Source organism: Malaclemys terrapin, chromosome 8, assembly GCF_027887155.1.
Source record: "Malaclemys terrapin pileata isolate rMalTer1 chromosome 8, rMalTer1.hap1, whole genome shotgun sequence".
In the NCBI taxonomy this organism is placed as follows: domain Eukaryota; kingdom Metazoa; phylum Chordata; order Testudines; family Emydidae; genus Malaclemys; species Malaclemys terrapin.
Window position 1 is genome coordinate 86536630 of NC_071512.1, and position 16538 is coordinate 86553167.

The 16538-nt window shown below is 41.2% G+C and overlaps 1 protein-coding gene across 1 annotated transcript in view; it reads right to left on the reverse strand.

Annotated features, from left to right (window-relative positions):
* Nucleotides 1-16538, reverse strand: part of ST6GALNAC3 (ST6 N-acetylgalactosaminide alpha-2,6-sialyltransferase 3) — a 316335-nt gene that overhangs the window by 160530 nt on the left and 139267 nt on the right. Inside the window, exon 2 of the mRNA XM_054038179.1 lies at nucleotides 12025-12216. Coding sequence (XP_053894154.1) covers nucleotides 12025-12216 — 192 coding nt within the window. The remainder of the gene's footprint in view (nucleotides 1-12024; nucleotides 12217-16538) is intronic.

Sequence of the window (16538 nt, forward strand, 5' to 3'; positions counted from 1 at the left end):
CTGGCCTAAGAGTACCTAGGTGCAGTTCAGCAGTTATAAGCACACAGAACTCTAAAGGGCCATCTTTCAAACAATCAAAAAGCCAAATAAAACCATAAAAACCTTGCCTGGGTTAAAACATCCAACTGCTAAAAATGGAGAGAACAATAAGTAAAACCAAAGCAAAATGTTAAACCAAAGCATGACTAAAGAAGAGAGCCTGGCAGCAGAATCTGAAGCTGCCAAGCTTAGGCTGTGACAGATGGCCACAGGCAGCAAATTCCAAAGAGAAGGGCCTTCAAGTAAGAAAGCAGCAGCTTTGAAACTGGACAATAATTGGCAAGATTTTCAGTATCAAGAGATTGCCTCTTGAGCAGTTTTCTAACCACTGCATGTGTGAGAAAGTGGCTGGCACTCTGCCTACCTGAAAGAAAGCATTAATAGCTTTGGTCAATAAAAAATCCAATATCACACCCTACTGTTTTTTTAAAATGGGCAGGAGCCCAGCTCGCAAATGATGGGACATTGCTGTTTCAGCTGACAGTCAGTCCCACTGAGCAACACTGGATGAAACTCTAAGAAGGCTGTTTATTTGCCACTAGTGTCAGCCAGACCATCCTTAAATTACCAGGTTGTGTCTATGAACAGGTGTATGAACTTCATAATAAGAAAAATTCTGTTCTGATGCAGAGTGAAAGCATTTTGAGTTTAGAGGCAGCGTCTCCTACCTCCCACTGATCTGACCAGTCTACCTAGGCCTCATCCTCTTCTACTAATTGGTCTAGCAGACCCATCTTTATTTTCCACTGTTTTGTACTCATTCATGAAGTTATTATGCCAAATCCATTTGCTCCTCTTTTGACCAGGCTGTAGTTAACTCACCTCACTTCCTCTGGACCTTACACAACATCTGCCATTTCGCTAGAAACATACTCTGTTGATGGTTGTAACTCAAGCCCTTTGTCTCCACGCTTCAGTTCTCTCTTCTGAGCTGACCAGTTGCCCCAGGCCTTTTGTTTTTCTAGACATTTCCAAATGCTTTCAAGCCAATTCTCACATTCTCTCTCATTTGGAGATATGTCCAACATACTTCTCATATGGAGAACACAACTGGCCACGCTACTTTTAGGGGTCAAGCTCTGACATACATGAATCTTCCACTGGCTAACAGTATAACATCTCAAAAAGGTGAGAAAACCCTGTGGAAACTCTCAATATATGCAACCTAGTCAGAACAGCAAAAACATACTCCAACATAATTGGGCATCAATTGCAAAGGCTCAGTCAAAACACTTATCTAGTCCATCAGTCTGTGGGTATTAAGGAGGCAGGTCTTATTTCCATTCCCTCAGATTCTTTACAGGAAAGATGAATTAACATCTAACAATACAGCTCTGCTTGGGGGTAGTCTCTACTCTAAAAAAGGACTGTCCACCACCTGACACACAAAATTCAGACTTGATGTAAAGCGAATTTACCTCTTTTTAATTTGTTGATTTGACATTTGGCCTGTACCGTATCTTTCTCCTCATGAAACTCTGTCATAGTTGTGGTCAGCACAGGTTCCAGCACTATAAATGAAAAAGGGCCTACTGGCAGGATGGCTTCTGTTGAGGACACGTCTTTGGAACTCACTTCCTTCCATTGGTTCATAACAGCCTGTGGTTTTGGTGGTCCTTGCAGCATGCTCTCAAGATTATCTTTTTGCCCTTGCCAGGAGGGAATGTTGGGAGAAGGATGATCCTGATTCCTTCAGGTAGACTGAGTGCCAGCCATTTTCTCACAAATCCCATGGTTAGAAAATGGCGCAGGAGGCAATCTTCAGTGACTCTGAAAAAGATTTGGGGCTTGGGTGGATAATCAGCTGAACATGAGATCTCAGTGTGATGCTGTTGCCCAAAAAGCTGAAGTGATCCTGGGATGCATGAACAGGTGAATCTTGAGTAGGAGTAGAGAGGTTATTTTACCTCTGTATTTGGCACTGGTGCTACTGCTGCTGGAATACTGTGTCCAGTTCTGGTGCCCATAAATCAAGAAGGATGTTGATAAACTGGAGAGGGTTCAGGATGATTAAAGGATTAGAAAATATGCCCTATAGTGATAGGCTCAAAGAGCTCAATCTATTTAGCTTTAAAGAGAGATGGTTAAGGGGGTGACTTTATTACAGTCTATAAGTATGTACATAGGGAACAAATATTTCATATTGGCTCTTTAATCTAACAGACAAAGGTATAACATTATCAAATGGCTGGAAGCAGACGCTAGACAAATTCAAACTGGAAATAATGTGTACATTTTTGGTGGTGAAAGTAATTAGTGGTCGATTAACTGTCCAACACTGACAATTTTTAAATCAAGATTGGAAGCTTTTCTAAAAGTGATCTGTAGGGATTATTTTGGGGACATTCTATGGAAGTCAGACGAGATGATCACATCGGGCCCTTCTGGCCTTGGAATCTATGATTCTATGGATGTGTGTTATATGAATACTGTTACTGCAGTTGCGCTCTCAGAAGTGTTTGATTGAGTCCTACATATAAATTTTATTTTTAAAGAGTGTACCAAGGACTCCCAACTCTCGTGTAGTTAGTACAAATAAACTTTAACCACCCCTGAAAGGAAATGTCTCCAAGCATGGTCTTCATTAAAACAGTGGATTGTACATTGACTCCATCTACAGATCCTCAACAGAAATTATTTTTGAAACTTTGTAAGACATTCAGAAGAACATTGTACAGTATATAGTTTTGTCTCCATTATTGTAATAAGGAAATTACTGGGTCTGAAGAGATGTGAGATGAGAATAACCAAAACAGAAGAGTTTTTGGGGTATACAATAAATTATGAAAGAAAATGGAACTGACTTGACTTCTTTCTCTTAAAAAAATCACTTGAATTCTTAAGACATTACAATAGACAAGATCCTGAAAGAAAAGACTGAATGGGTGCCATTAATATGTGAAATATTAACAGTCAAGCAATTTTCTATGATAGTAAGTTGTGTTGATGTGGGATTTTATGATGCAAGACCCGATTCTTCTCACTTACACCAGCACACATGAGAAACAACTCCACTGAAGTCATGTGAGCTACACTGGTATAAAACTGGTGTTTTCACTTAACCCAAGTCTGATGCTATTCTCTAAGGTTCTTTCAACAGCTGCAGCCTTCTGCATTGTATACCAGCTGCTTGATGTGTGCTTTATCTTTCTCCAAGGCTCCTCAGTGTTTCCACTGTTCCTTCAGTATTTCATAGTATATCTTTAGTCCTTTTTGTAATTCGCGGTGATATTTGTATCTAGAAAGAAACTAACTTTTAAGCTCCCTTCCTTACTTTCTTTGTGCATTTCTTAGTTTAGTTACGGAAGTTTTATAGGAATGCAGCCTATTGTGACTGGAACAATTACCTCCTCATTTCCCATTACTATCCCTATTTAAAAATATGTTTGATAACTATGCACTTTCTAGCACTGAAAGGATAGACTCTCCGTATGTGGTAGGTAAATACACAATATAGCCTGTGTTCCAACCTCTTATGTCAATTTTCCTATTGCCTTGGATAGTTTTGGTTTTAAAATGCAATGCAACAGACCCCCTGTGGCGGTGTAGTCACCCTGCCATGCCGTGAAGGGCTTAAAACAGCCCTGGGAGAGGGCTGTGGCCGGGGAAAAGCTGGGCTGATTTAGAAAGCAGCCACAGCTGCAGCCAGTGCAGTCAGGGTCCAGCTGGCCCTTATAAGAGGGCGGTGGGCCAGAAGGAAGGTTAGACACTCTCTTTAGCTTCTCAGAGAGAGAAGGACCTGGCTGCCTGGAAGCTGAGAATGGTATCTAGGGTGGAGCAGTGCTGGGGAAGAGCTGAGGGAGCTGGGGAGCTGCAGCCTAGCAAAGCCCCAAGTTGCAGGCCGAAGTAAGGGCCCACAAAAGGGTACTAGGGCTGCAGAGGGGCAGCCCAGATATAGGCAGAGGCAGTTGGTCCAACCCCCCTGGCCGATGATGAGTGGTTTACAGACTGCAGTCTGCCCCAGGGAGCGGGGGTTAGACGATGACTGGCAGTAGCCACTGATGCAAGGTGGGGATAGAGGGTGGGGGTTCCCTTGGGAGGAGAGACCCAGACTGTGGGGCACTGCGGAGGGCAGAACCTCAAGATAAAGGGGCACCGGGGTCCGAGAGGGACACGGGGGCCAGCAGCAGGTGAGACATCAGTCAGTAGAGGGCGCTCTGGGCTGGAAAGAGCTAATTCCCTGGACAACCAGCAGGCGGCGCCATGCCGGTGAGTTATCATCCCGCCACACACACCCCCACTGCCCAGTACCCCCTGCGCAGCTCCACTACAACTTTCCAGGGCCCCCGAGACTCCCCACTGCCCAGCGCCCCCCACAACCGCCCCCAGAGATCCTCTCTTCCAAGCCCTGCCCCATGGCCAGACTCACTGGCCCCGCTGGGAGGTGACTCTGTGTGCTGGGCTGAGCGAAGAGTGCTCCAAAAGGGCAGCATGGGGCCAACTCCCCCTCAGCCACCCTGACTTCGGCCCTGCCACTTGCTGGACCGGGAGCAGCAAAATTTGAATTATTAAGTGCCCCTAGAATGCTGGTGCTCCTAGGCACATGCCTACTGTGCCTAGAGGGAAATCCAGTCCTGCCTCCTAGTGTTATTTATTATTGGGATATTCATCTGGATAGTAAATATTAGGCCAAATGCACCCTTGTTGTGCCTTCACTGATTTCAATAAAATTACACCATGGATGAATGTGGTCAGACGTCTATTATTAAAAAAAAAAAAGTCTAAATTTGGTTTGTGTTCACATAATTCTTTCCCCGTTTCCTTGGAAAATCTGGTATGAGAATTTTCTTCTTCTTCTTAGGGCAGATCTGCAGCAATTTACAGCAGCTGAGAATCAGCTCCTTTTATTTTCGGAGTCAGATAAGTGTATTATCAGATGTTTTGCAATTCTCTTGCGGCACCCCCGGTCTCTAGAGAATACCACCACCTACTGACTGCTAATGTTCTTATTCTAATATAATCTCATTCCCTTAAGTGACCTTTTTTATAAAAAGATAGTGTTACTTCTTTACAGAAAGGAAAAAAAGCTAATTGATAAACAGAAACATATCGCCTCTTCTGAGCCAGGGAGTGCTCCTTCAGCTCTTTAGGGATGAACTACCCAAATACTTTCCCAAGAGAACCAGAATGACACTGTAACATGAAAGTTGCATTTGCTCTCCTGACTTCTGCATAATACTTACACCACATGTAACGTAAGCTCATCTAACCACTCCGCGCACTGCCTCCAGAAAGTGAAACTCCAGATTATTATTTATCAATCATTCCAGCATTATATATTACTCATTCGGCTAGGACAGTTGCATGTCAGAAAACAGTTCTGTATGGATCTAGCCCTAGAAAATGGAGACAAAGTGGTGGAATAAGATAAACAAGAAACACTGAAAAAAGTAAAATAGGAAACCCATTGGCTCCTACATCATGGAGAAAGAGAAAGAGACTCTGTGAACTTCTCTGAACGTGCAGCCTGAAGTTTTTTTTTAAAATATTGTTATTTGTATTGTGCTAACACCTAGGAGCCCTAGCCATGGACAAGCATGCCACTGGGCTTAGTGCTGTACAAAAAGGCAGTCCTTGCCCCAAAAGGCTTACAATCTATGCTTTTCTTCCTGCTCTTCTATAGTGTTTTCTTGACTCATTTTCCAGTGAACTGAAATTGGGGGGGGGGAGGCACCCTTTTCCTACTTTGTATCAATTCTTTAACTTTGGGAAGATATCAGGCTCTGACAATCTTAAGATTCTCATATTCCAAAAGGTCTTATCTTCCTATAACACACAATGACACTGCTGAAGAGTAGGACGGGTTGGAAAACAAGAGTTCCATTTCATTATTCCCCCACCCGACTCCAAACTGCCAATAGCCCTGTGAGTAGGGCACTCACCTGAAATGTGTCTTTTATATCCAAGGAGGGCTATTGGCCATTCTGGGGGTGGGGTGAAAATGTCTGGGCATGTGTGTGTCTCTCCCTCTGTCAGTCCATCTTGGACTGTCAAAACTAACACATTTCCACACACAAAAAATTCAGTTTTCACTAATTTGAATTTTCCAACTAAAAAAGTTCTGTTGAAAAATACCTAGTCAGCTATACTGAGTAGGACAGGATGAAAAAAAAATGGTTGTGTGTGTGTTTGTGTGTCCAGAACCACTTAAAAGCAGTGATTACAAACATTTGATCAGAACTGGTGCTCTAGGTGCAGAGTGAGCATTTCTTTTGGAATCTAAGAATGTTGCAACTCACTGGGAGTCGGGATTCCTGAACTACAATCCTGGTTCCAACACTTCCCCATTGTATAGCTTTGGGCAAACTCATTGCTTAACTTGTGCCAGGGCTGAACCCCAGCACCTCGAGGCTTGGCAGTTCAGAGCACCAGCACCTTGGGGCTTGCTGCACCAGTTATGAATGTAAAAAATTGGCTCGAGCACCTCTTTCATTACAAATTAAGCACTGGGCAAACTACAACATCACTGGGCTTCCATTTGCCTGAGTGTAAAATGGCTTAATGTTCCTAAATTTCTCTGAGATCTTGGACAAAAGGCACTAGGGAACTGCACATCATTCTAGATTTGCAGACATCACTGCATTGTAAAAAAGGATTCCTTTAGGTGTTTGGAGATTTTTTTAAAGAAGAACATGACTATTACAGTCTATTCTATTCTACATAGGTTTTTATACAGGGTTGATCAACAGAGTATCTGAGCACTTTCAATGTCCAATTCATGAAAGCACTTTGAAAGCAAAGGAGTCACTCTCTTCCCTTCTGAGTTATGACTGTATTTGTATGGACAACAACATTAATCACTCACAGTCTTTGTTTACAGCAGGAGTTTGTAGACCATCTGAGAACGTACCTTTTCCAACCCCACTGTGTAGCCTGTGTACAGTATTTGGATATATTTATTATAATGATTTTAAGTATTATTGTGGCTATATTCTGGATTTGCTATCAATAAGAAAATGGTAAATTCCATGAATACTGATGGTGGAATAAAAAAACAATTCAAAATTCACTTTTCAGGGTTTACAATCATATGACTTTGCATACTTTTAGACTTGCTTAGTATAAGGCTTCACACTGCTAATGTGTTTAAAATTGATGTCATAAAGCTGCTATTTAAATACACGATGTTCACTAATTTGACTGGATCTCGTTGTGGGGTTGCAATTTTTGATAGCTGTTTCTCCTATATCTGTTTATGATACACTGCAAGTAAGATCACATGAGCTTTTGGGGGAGGGGGAAGCTATCAGAATGACAACAGCCCTCAATTAAGTAAGTGTTGCAGCACTATATCTTAAAGTTATACTTGCTTTAAAATAAAAATGCCAAGAGAAAAGGTTACTTTCACAAACAGGCAGAAGATAGTTCTCAAAATGTAGATTTCAACAGAAGTGTCACAAAAAAGCTTGAGATATAGAATCAAATAAATTAGAGATGGAAAGTCCTATAAGGTCATCCAACCCATCCATCTCCTTGTCACTGGAAGACCATTCCCTATAGAATACTCATAGGCTTTGTCCAGTCTAGTTTTAAAATACCCAGTCAATTGTAATGGAGATAGATGGCTCAAGCGATTGGAATGAATACAGTTACCATCATCACTGGTCTGAGTCCAGTAATGCCTGATAGTGGTTACCAACTGAGAGCTGCTTGTTAGCCGTTGTAAACGGTAGGTGGGCTTCAGACAGGTCACAGTCGACAGAAGATCACACCACTGAAACCATCATTATAACAGATACCAATTCTCTTGGCAGGAAGATGGGGCTCAAAATGAGCATGAGACTGAATTTATTTTTGATCTATATAAGTAACTGCTCCAGGTCAGGTTTTAGGCAGAGTGGCAGATCAGTTTGGAGAAATTGGGAGTGCTGCTGCCTGTGCAGTACTGGTTCTGTGAAGAGTGCATTTTCTTCTCTGGGCTAATCATAGAGCTTTTTTCCAGTAGTAAATTCAATTTTAAATTAAATGTGTGTTTTCTGTAAAAGTTCTATGGGGAAAGGATAAACACAAAGTGTTTAGGCCTCCAAAGGAAGCGGGCCTAGCAGCTCCAAAGCACAGTCTTCATCCATTCCTTGCATCCCCCAGAGGCCTCTCTTCAGAGGCTCAGGTATAGGTGGGGTGAATAGGAAGATACTGGCTGGAATGGATGGATGCAAATTGTTCCTTTGGCTTAGCAGAAGTTAGTCAAAAAAGATAACATGATCATATTAACATTTCAAGTCTCACGTAGGGAACCTGGGACCGCCACATTCAGGGTTGTTATCAGGAACTGGAGGCCGGGTCCACAGCCAGTGTGGAAGCAGCTAGCCCTAGCCTCCCACAGGTGGTCCTGCCCGGTGTGGGGACATATCCCTGGGTGCGGGTTCAAAAGGGGATCTTCTCAGATTGTTTCTTAGGCAGCATTCCATTCCATTTTGAATTAAAGTGGGCAAGGATTGGATGCTGCTGCAGCAAATTCTCTGGAATCCATGAGCCCCTGAATGTAAACTTCGGACCTTATATTTTAGAAATATTGCATTAGTCAGAAAAACTAAAGTGTGTTTTAGCATAACAGGTCAGGACAATAACACTTAATATCCGATTTACATTAAATATAGTATGTTTACTGAACACAAAACCAATTTTTATAGCTGTTGCTATAGCTACAATTCAAGGAAACCATAGCAACAATATTGTATTATGTACAGCCTTAATTAAGGATAGTTAAATCACGTCTCTCACTGCAATCTACTAAGTACTCCCATGTAATCTAGTTATATTTCATCTTAAAATGTTTTAGTTATTTTTTGCGAAAAATATTTCAAGTCATTATGTTACTAATTCCAGCACACAATGGACTAGAAATATCCCTTTTGCTGCCGCATTCTGTTAGATGTTCACATTTCCAAGTGATATACATGCATCACCCTTTAAAATTTGTCTATTTTGTGATAAATAGACATGTTTATGTCACCACTTACTTTCTTACTTACATTGCATAAACTTTCCTATTATGCATCAGTGATAGCTTTAACCTTAATTACTGAGTGACTACTTTCTCATAACATGCCAAATTTTCCAAGTCCCATCACATTCAGTTATCCCCCAAAAGATACCAACTGCCTGAAATTTCACATGCCGTAGCTCATCCCACGGTAGAGGTTTTTTTGGGGGGGAAACATGGTAAACATCAGGAAAAATATCTTAAAGTGTATGTGTAGTTCATCTTTAAACATTTTTCTCACCTTTTTGTCTTGACAGATGACTGAAATGGCATGGCATTAATGTGTTCTGTTTTGTTGCTTTACTGAAGAGTGCCTTTCAGTAACTCTGGGGAGGCAGGGTACTAGAGTATGTATGCAAAGTAGTATGTAGCATGCTCCCTTGCCTCAGAATGGGAGGCTGTGGGGGAGACGGCGGGGGGGGGGGGCAGGGAGGGAAGGGGAATGGAGCAGAGGGATGAAAGAAGTGCAAAGAGCTATCAGAAAGGCAGAACATAGAAGAGAATGTAGAGTGGCAGCAGACAAGACTGGGGCTCTGATGGGGTACAAGGAGACAGGGAAGTACACAGGGTGCATGCATCAAGGATGGGGGGGAGGGGCAGAGAAAGACAGACTGCTTGAAGTTGTACATTAGCAGCACACAACACCGCAAGAACATCTGAACTCTGAAGTTAGAGGGAATTGAACTCAGCACCTTGTTGGATGAGACAACATCTGTTTTAGGACTCCACCAATAAGGCAGAAGGGTATCTAATCATTTTAATATATAGGGTACAGCATATACATACATAGTCATTTATACTTCTAATGCATTCACTCTAAAATAAAAACTATTAGTCTAAAAAGGCTGTGAGTGAGTTACAAAGGCGAGCTGCAGGAAAGCTTTTCACACAGCCGACACAAAAAATTTCCCTCACACAGGGAATAATTAATTCAAGAGCAGAGTATTCACAATTAGCAAGGCATGTTCGATATCCTCCTCATCATTGTTAATTAGCAAATATTAATGTAATCTGCATGTTTGAGGGGGAAAACAATTAAAGTTACTAATTAAAAAAATCCTCCGTGGCCTCAGCTACATTGCAAATAATGTCTTGCTAATCGATTAATCAGTCACTGACTATCAGACCATTCAGTTCCATCTCCGATGTATGGGCTCATCTACATGAGATTCCCAGCACAGACACTCAAGCTTAAACTAGCAGTGTAGCCATAGTAGCAGCTCAGGCTAACTGCCCAAGCACAATCCTGCCCGACCCGCTTGGGTACATACTTGGGTGGCTGCCACGCAGTCACACTGCTATATTTAGCACACTAGCTCAAGCAAAGGTAGCGCATGTCTCTCTACCCTCACTGGGAAGGACACCTCACAACGGCAGTACCTTTGAAATACGTTAAGTAAACAAATCAGTAAGTGTGGAACTACCCGTGTTTCTACATCCACATCTAACCTCTAGGCGAACGAGCTGGTTCAGGGCAACAGCAATAGGATATTAAGCCCTTCTCCTCCAAGGCTGCCGGTTTGAATCCAGTTCAGATTGGAAGTGACCAAATGATTTTGGTGGCTTATTTTACACAAGTTGATGGCCTCCATCCAGTTCACATAGTGTCCTCATCTCAAACCCACCACCGCAGTGGGCAGTCAGCAATGTCGGGAGACAGGTGCACTTCATTAGCTGGCATGGAGAATTAACTGCCCTTTCTCCCTCAATGGGTTCCTCAATAGGTTTTAGGTTTAAGGCACACTGGGTGAAATCCCAGCCCCAGTTAAGTCAACGGCATAGCTCCCGTTGACTTCAATGAGGCCAGGATTTCACTCACTGACTTAGGAAGCCTTCTTTCCCGCTGCTTGTCCTGTGCTTGTTCTGTAGGCAAATGTACTCCAGGGCTCTCAATTCTGCATTCTTCATGAACACTACATTCATTACAAATGTTAAAAGCTTTTAAAAAATAACTCACTACAAAACTACAATTTCTTGCTCTGGTTTTAACCTTTGACACTGTAATGGTGAAACAATTAACCTACCCAGTGCAGTTAGAAAACTAAATGAAAAACAGCTGCACTCACAAAGTGGAAAAAATACCTTCATTCTCAAAGCAGATATATTCAACATACTCCGTACATGAATCTAATAATTATTACCTCCTTAAGCAAAATAAACCAAACAAAGAAAATAAGAAAATGGGACTGTAAAAGCATTGCCAGTGTAAAAAAGGAATAACGATCAGGAAGAGCTTGTAAAACAAATTAATGTTTTAATGTTATTGAATTTATTTGAAGGATTTGCACTTATGCACAAATAGCAAACAAATTCTGAAGACAGAGTGGAGAAGATTTCAGTAAAATAAATATAATAAATAATAAATATAACTAATAATAATAATTAATACAGGAATACCTCCAAGAGTGCCAATAGCATCAGAGTCCTTAAAGTACTGGAGTTGATGTAATCTGGCATCTTGACAAAATGGCTTATCCACAAGACCCAATCCAAACATTTTGCAAATGATAAAATACCACTAGTTAAAACACCATATGATACACAGTGGAAATGAAAATCCAACAATTTTCAAAATAAACTGACATGCTGTAAACTAAATATTAATGCAATATTTAAATTAAATCCCACAAAACACTAATCTGATGCTTGCTTTCTTATTCATACACTTTTGCTGAATGGTGCCCTTCCTTCCTGCCATCTCCCAAAAAGAACTACCCAGAATTTTGAGTCCAGTTTACTGTTTTTTTTTTAAAGCTCTGGTTATGGAGATTACAGAGTTTAAACTATCCAAATTTTTAAAAGGTTCCTTTGGTGTTGAAAAACATTGCTTGCTTAGATTTTTCAGTGGGACATTTTCTGTCAGGACAGTTAAAACTCCTGTCTGGGGCCAGTGAAATGGGGGATTGTTGAGCACATGGTTGGCTTTGTTGTTTTTCAAATGCTTCATTTAGTTACCAAATTTATTGATCCTTTCTAGTCATCACTCTAGTAGAAGTTCTTACCTCTTGTGTTTTTACATTTATATATCCATAGTGAGTTCTGAGAGGCCGCCTTTGTTTGTCGGAAAATGGCATCCACTTTACACCAGTTTGTCCAAAGCAGTTTAGAATCAAAGGGAAGTTTACTTCATTTGTAAGGCGAACGATGACGAAGAGGAATGCTGCTATGAAACTTATTGCAATAATGGACTTTCTCTAAAATTGGAAAAAAAGAAAATATAAGGATCAGTTTCAAACAACAACAAATCTATATATGCAATATCCATAGTAAGTACTCTTTCCCTTTTTCAAAGTTTTATCTGCTTGTGCCTACTTCAGGGAGTTGTAACTGCTAATGCTGCTAGATCCCAGTAAGATAGGCAACTGAATAATTTTGCATCTTAAAACTTGAATTTCAGTTGTTTTAAGAGTTTTGCCTAGGGCTGGTTGAAAAAATAAAAAATTTCTTGTGAAAAAATTCATCCCAATTTTAATCAAAATGGCAAAAATATTAACCAGCTATATAGCTGGCTGAAAAATTGGATGCATTTTACATGAAAAATTCATCTTGGAATGTCACTATAAAATCAAAATTCGGACAGTTTCAATCTGTAGTTCCCTGACATGGCATACATGACTGGTACTCCCACTTTTGCACAAAGCTGATGCACTGAAACAAAATACACAATGATATCTGTATAGGCTAAAGTGATAAGAGAAGACTGTCCCTTTCTCTTAACAGATTCTGATCTCATTTATTACATGTTAATTCTAAATCATTCCAATAAAGTCAGTGGAGTTACCCTGGATTTACATACTGTAACTGAAATCAGAATCTGACCCTTCCATTCCTTAGAAAAAGCGGGCCAGACTTTCCGCTTCTTTCCAGGCTCACAGATTTACAAAGTGAGCCCTTATTACCAAGGACAAGTTGACCTCAATTGTTAATAATTTAAAAGGTCTCTTGAGTGTCCACTTAAACCCTGATACTCACCTCTAATCCACCTAAACTTGAACCCACCTAGTCTTCTAACCAGGAAAACGTATTAATTACAGCTGCAGGATGGTGACACATTTCAACATAATGACTTAACATATCACTTGATGAGTCCTGCACTTTTAACAAGAGCAGAGAAATTGCTTCCAAACTATACCTCTACTTCGATAGAACGCTGTCCTCAGGAGCCAAAAAAATCTTACCGCGTTATAGGTGAAACCGCATTATATCGAACTTGCTTTGATCCGCCAGAGTGCGCAGCCCCGCCCACCCGGAGCACTGCTTTACCGCGTTATATCAGAATTCGTGTTATATCGGGTCGTGTTATATAGGGGTAGAGATATACTTAGGGACAAAGCAGTCCAGCTAGTGCAAGTGGCTAAGGAATTTAGACACAACAGAACTATACAGTTTACAGAAAACACTGTTTTAAAGGTTTTGTTGGAGGAATATGCCATTTATAGGCTTGAGGTATTTATATATTACTCCCATTGGATTATTGCTTTACCTCGTTTGCTTCTATTTAATCACTCTATTGAAACTAATTCCATCACTGTAAACAGCCGTATTAATGGAGCTTCAGTAAGAAGAAATAAATCAAGCCCTTTGAGACGGTACAGTGTTTAAAGTACATATTATCTCTTACTGATGAATGTCAAAAGCTGACTGCTAATGTCTGTATTTAATTGCAATCCAGAATAGCTGCAACTAGCACAAGTAGCATATCTGCAATGGCTATTACGTGTGGATACTAGCTGTTGTAAAGGAGAGAAGAATGAGAGGGCAAAAGACTCAAGTATGTAAAGATATAATCTTTTCCTGACCTGGAGTTTCATTTGACTACATACTGAGTAGTCAACAGACTGGAGAAATTAAAATTCCGTTCTGGGTAATGTTGGTGTTGTGTGTTTTTCTCCTTTCACAGAAAACATTATATAAAAGAACCACATGAGCTTGGCAGGGTCTAAATAACCATGTTTATTGAATATATACAACATGCAAGGACTAGCTTAATATATATACTACCGCTCTAGTAGGGTTCTGGTGGCTTCTGAACACAGTGAGCACCATTAGAGGGTTCACAGATTATATAAAGAGCTACTATCCTATTCCCATATACACTGCAGTTGGCAGTATAGTTATGGTAGGTTAATTAGATGATTTGTCTGTTTTGACATCTTGGAAAACAGTAGTTTTATGAGTAATGGGAGGCAAGACAGGTTGAGATGGGAAATCAGGGAGAAAGGAGTTACTGAGGGGAGAATGGAAACTAGGAGAGGTGCTCCCTCCAGTGATGAGTTTTAGTGAATAAAATAAGAGGCAAGTTATTCATAAACTGTTAAAAAAAAGTTAAAGCAAGCAGTCTGAAGGGCAGAATAGGAGTATAATAGAATAGCAGATCTAACTTCCAGAAACACTAAGAGCCTGTGAACGTCTCATCAACTGCATTACAAAAGATGCACATTATATTGCATCAAGTTGGCTAGCATGGGCACATGTGCCATTCCAGATGGAATAGGATCTGTTTGGTTATATATGAAAGCTTTTAACAGTTCTGAGTGGCCAGGCTGTGCAGCACAGCAATATCCAGGAAGCAATGAGCGGTATAAATTTGTTGGATTATTTACCCCATTTAGGACTTTCCGCCCACTAAATAATGCAACAATTTAAAGGGGATTGCCAGAATGTATTTGAATGCATGTTTCCACTACATCTGTAAGTCTCGTTTGAAAAAACACACAGCTACAAGACATGGCATTGTATTCTATTCCACCACCAACAGATGTCACCAATAGATAGCTGTCTACCTTCCAGCTTTACTGAAGACCTTTAATCATAGATGCTGACTCCGGGGGTGCTCTGGGACTCCAGCACCAACTGAAAAAAAACAGGGGTGCTCAGCACCCGCGGGTCCGGATTAATCTTTTGTTGGCCCCAGTGCCCAGACTGTGGGCCCACCCCCCATTCCACCTGCGCTCTACCCAAGGTCCTGCCCCCACTCAGCCTCTTCCCCCAAAGCCCCACCCAATGCTCCGTCCCAAGGCCCCACCTGGGCTCCACCCTTTCCGCCTAAGGCCCCACCCATGCTCCACCTCAAGGCCTCACCCCTGCTCCACCCAAGGTCCCACTTACTCTTGGCCTCTTCCCATGAAACTCCACCCACACTCTGCCCCAAGGCCCTGCCCCTGCTTGGTCTCTTTAGCCTGAGACCCTGCCCATGCTCCACCCCGAGGACCTGCCCCCGCTTGGCCTCTTCCCCCTGAAGCCTGCCTGCTCTCCACCCTGAGGCCCCACCCCCCGCTTGACCTCTTCCCCAAGGCCCTGCCCACCGCTCACGCAGGGGATGAGGGGGCAGAGAGGAGCACCCACCAGCAAAAACAAAAGTCAGTGACTGTATCTTTAATAACTCCTTGGAGGGGGTGTGGAAGGTTCAACCAGGTCGTGAGAATCAAGTTATCACCATTTGCAATCACCCCCAGGTGGCTTTCCTATAAATACTAAAAGGTTTCTTTAAAAAAAGTCAGAGGGAGGAATTTTTCTGCATTAGAAATGCAGAGCGTGTCTTTACACAGAATATTCTACAATGTCTGGAGAAACAGTGCCATGATGACCTCACAAGAGAGCTGAAAGGATTTTTAATCAAACTATTAAATTTGGATATTTATTTTATTTTTGGTAACACACATTTAAGTTTATTTAGCTTTTTGAAGAAAGGAAGCTTTTTGCTAACGGTTCAGCATATTCATTTATTTCATTAGGGTGTGAGAACCACAAGCACCCATTCTCCGAGACATACCCTCCTACAACAAGGCTGCTAGAGAAACCAAGGAAGACCAGAACTGACAGCCCTCAGAATGGCTCTGGTTAAAAAACAAGCAGAAAAAGACCCTACCGACCTAACTTTCAGGCTTTCTTAAGAAGCAAAAAAAGGGCACATGATCAATGCCTAAAAAATACTATGCCTGTCACTTTAAACAGAGGTATACCCCTCTAAAGAGGCTTTTTTCCAGCCACTCAGAAAACTTTTTTCATAGGTATCCCTCCTGCAGTGTCCCTTGTAAACTCCCCCTGCTAAAAAATAGACATTGTCACCTCTCCTTTCCTGAAATTTACAATTTCGAACTGGATTTCAAGGCTTTTTAAGTCACATTGGGTCATTAAAATATGGATGGAGCCATATTTATAGCTTATTGCACAATTGCTCATCTCAAATCTTATGCACATCAAAATGTTAAGCACCCGCAAAACCAATCATTTGAAATTTTGCCATACCAATACAGAATTAAATTAGCAAATTACAATAGGGAAAAATCTTGTTCCCGCTTTACTTTTCATTTCAGGTAGTTGCAAACAGCCCTTTAATAATAGAAACTTTTAGAATCTATTTCCTCTGACAGGAACGCTATCTATATGAAAATCTGTGTCAATCTATAAACTTTTCTAACTAATTTAATATAGGCATTTTGATGCACTTGGCATTTTAATTAAAAGATATCTAGTTTTAAACATGTTCCGTAGCAAGGTATAGCAGATAATACAT